The 2,678-nt window shown below is 45.8% G+C and overlaps 1 protein-coding gene across 2 annotated transcripts in view; it reads right to left on the bottom strand.

The window, feature by feature from the left end:
* rbm17 (RNA binding motif protein 17) overlaps positions 1-2,599 on the bottom strand; it is a 9,451-nt gene extending 6,852 nt beyond the window's left edge. The window contains exons 1-7 of one of the 2 annotated variants that reach the window (XM_035676726.1): positions 2,464-2,599; positions 1,975-2,122; positions 1,689-1,805; positions 1,418-1,584; positions 1,169-1,281; positions 870-920; positions 246-384 (exon numbers count right to left, since the gene is read on the bottom strand). In XM_035676726.1, the coding sequence (XP_035532619.1) occupies positions 246-384; positions 870-920; positions 1,169-1,281; positions 1,418-1,584; positions 1,689-1,805; positions 1,975-2,097 (710 nt within the window). In that variant the 5' untranslated portion in view covers positions 2,098-2,122; positions 2,464-2,599. The remainder of the gene's footprint in view (positions 1-245; positions 385-869; positions 921-1,168; positions 1,282-1,417; positions 1,585-1,688; positions 1,806-1,974; positions 2,123-2,463) is intronic. The other variant, XM_035676734.1, reaches the window with a different exon arrangement.
* Between the last annotated feature and the right edge of the window lie 79 nt (positions 2,600-2,678).

The following is a 2,678-nucleotide window of genomic DNA, read 5'->3' as shown; positions in this document are numbered from 1 at the left end:
AGGAATCATTTTTCAGGACCTTTCCAGGCCATTTTCGTGACAATACAGCACAGCACTTGCTCACAAACGGTCACAGAATTTACCAGTAGGCCGAGTATTGACACGTTTCACGCAGTTGATCCTACCAACTGTTCAAACAAAATACACACCCAGGTTTATGTCGGTGAATATTCAACCAAAGTGGCTAATGCTTATCAAATTGTAGTGCGTTTCCGTGTGAGTGTCTGCGTGTGTGTGCGGCTCACCCCATGTTGGCCAGGAAGGAGCTGGTTGGTCCAGGCGGTGAACGTGGCCGGTCTGAGTCCTCAAACATGGGCGGAGGGATGGCGGCCTTTGAGCCTCTGGCAGGGCGACCTTCATCCTCGTAGGCGAACGGGGATGAGCCTAAAAACATGGAAAAACACAACCAGTATTAACATGCTCCGAGGAAGAGCACAACCAGATTTGATTTTTCAGCCTACTTTATTCTGTTACATTTCTAATGATGAACTAATGATGGTCCTGAGGCAGAAAACAACACCCTGGTTACTAAAGACTGGCTTTGTTTTTCCCTCCTTGCAATTTGACATTCCAAAACTTACAGACACTACAAACCAATAATGTAGACGATGCTGCCCTCTGCTGTAGACACACTGCCGTCACTGCTGCTAATTTAACAGAATACTAACTTCAACTTTTAAGTTTTATTCATTACTCCATCACTATATACACGTTTCCTTTCCCTCTTCTTTTGACTCTTGAGCTGCTCTAACGAGTGAATTTCCCCAGTGTGGGATCAATAATGTCTGTCTGATCTGATCTTAAACCTCTCACTGTGTATTCTGTTCTGTTCAGTTAATGTTTAAACCCTGGTGCGTCAGGAGACTTACCATCTCTGTCCACAAGTGAAGAAGGAGGGGCGATAGCTGCTCCGCCCAAAGCTTGGAGAGAGAGACAGATGATGCATCATGTTCAAGGATTAATGCATTAACGTAAACAGACATTGTGATTCTGTGTTCCCACATCATCATGTAATTCACGCAACATGTTTGATGTATTTTTGTTTCTCCCTCAAGTCCCCGAATGGTACATCATACTCTTGCAGTTGACCTACCTCTCAATCTGAGGGCAAATAAAAAGCACGTAAAGCCCACAAAATGTCCCGGGAATGGAGAACGTTTCTACTCACTTCGTTTCCTCCGCTCTTTCTCATAGTCCTCTTCCTCATCTGATTCTCCCTCTGCTGTGGGGAAACGGGAGAAACCACTTGGAGCTCCACCATCATGCCGGTCTTTCCTCTTCCTGCAACACACCAAAATCAGGATTTAAACAAGAGCCCCGTGCTTCTGTAAAAATCCAGTAAGGTACAGTCGCTCATGTTTAACCCCTGCGGCTGTTCTTATTGGTTCGTGAGCTGAATAATCGAGCATGACAGCACTTCTCTCTCTCCTCGATCTCCTTCTGCCGCTCCTGCTCCCTCTGCCGCTGTCGTTCTTCTCTGTGGCGCTTCACCACCTTCTCGTAGTCGTTGGGGAACATGGGATCGTACTCGTCTGCCAATGGGATCAGCACATCGCCAGAGGAGAAACCACTGGGCACGGCATCCTGAAAGTCCAAAACACGAGAGTGAGATGGAAAATCAAGCAGCTCCAAACATTTTAAGACATGGACTTAAAAACGGATGACCAGGTTCCTTGGGTTAGGCAGACCTTGAGTCCAGCGGCAGCATGTGGAGGAGTGTCTGTGATCTGTCTCTCGTCACTGGAGCCTCCTCTCTTTAGATCAATGACCGGCGCCAAGACAGTGGTCTGCTTCATCCGCTGGGTCTACACACGCGACAGTAAAATCATTGCACATCATGTATACACTGGGTTTATAGTGTGTCCTTGCAGTCTTATTTCATTTACATGTTAGCATGTAAGCATGGTTACAGGTCACTCTATGTGTCTTCCTCTCTTTGCACAGCAGTATCAGTGAACTGGATTCTCTGCCTACCTTGGCCTGGGTCAGAGCCGCCTTCTTCACCTTCAGCTGGGACTGCAACAACTTGAAGTTCTTGGACCAGCCTTCGGTCTTGGTGTCACTGGCACCCACACCGAGGTCATCATACAGCGACATAGTTGCCTGTCAGTACCTCCGTCTCCTGCGGACACCAACACAAGTTTCATTTGATATAACGTAAGCTGTGTTCAGGAGCTGCACTGCTTCGTGTAGATATTGAGGCTGTAACTTAGCAGCACCCTTACTGAAACGCTGGCTCACTTTTTTCGTGACTGTGTGGTTTATTCAATCAATTATTATCTGAGAAAGAAATATCTGTCACGTAGTTAGCCTTGTTTAGGTACGTACGTTAGCAGAACCTGTCAATAATATAACAACTTATTTAGCTAACGTTAGCTACTGCTAACACAGCTCCTTATCTGTCTGATACACGAATTATGTTTTAAAAAATACACATATTAAGTTAGCTTGTTTTCAACCTACCGGTTTCATAAATACCTGGGCATTAACTAAATGTAAGGGCCAAACGTCCTACTATAAAAAGGTTGAGCAGCACATTGATAAAGCGTTAGCTCCTCGCTGTGTGAAGCGGAAGTAAAGGCAGCAACAACACGACAACGACATTTGACTCCACCTAGCGGCGGGATGACTTTATCCGCCACCACTGTACTAACGTTACACTTTAATGTACTCAAATT

Source organism: Morone saxatilis, unplaced genomic scaffold (assembly GCF_004916995.1).
Source record: "Morone saxatilis isolate NCDOM2014 unplaced genomic scaffold, NCSU_SB_2.0 Contig10, whole genome shotgun sequence".
Classification (NCBI taxonomy): domain Eukaryota; kingdom Metazoa; phylum Chordata; class Actinopteri; family Moronidae; genus Morone; species Morone saxatilis.
The sequence above is the reverse complement of the archived record's forward strand: the minus strand, read 5'-3'. Positions and strand labels throughout refer to the sequence as shown.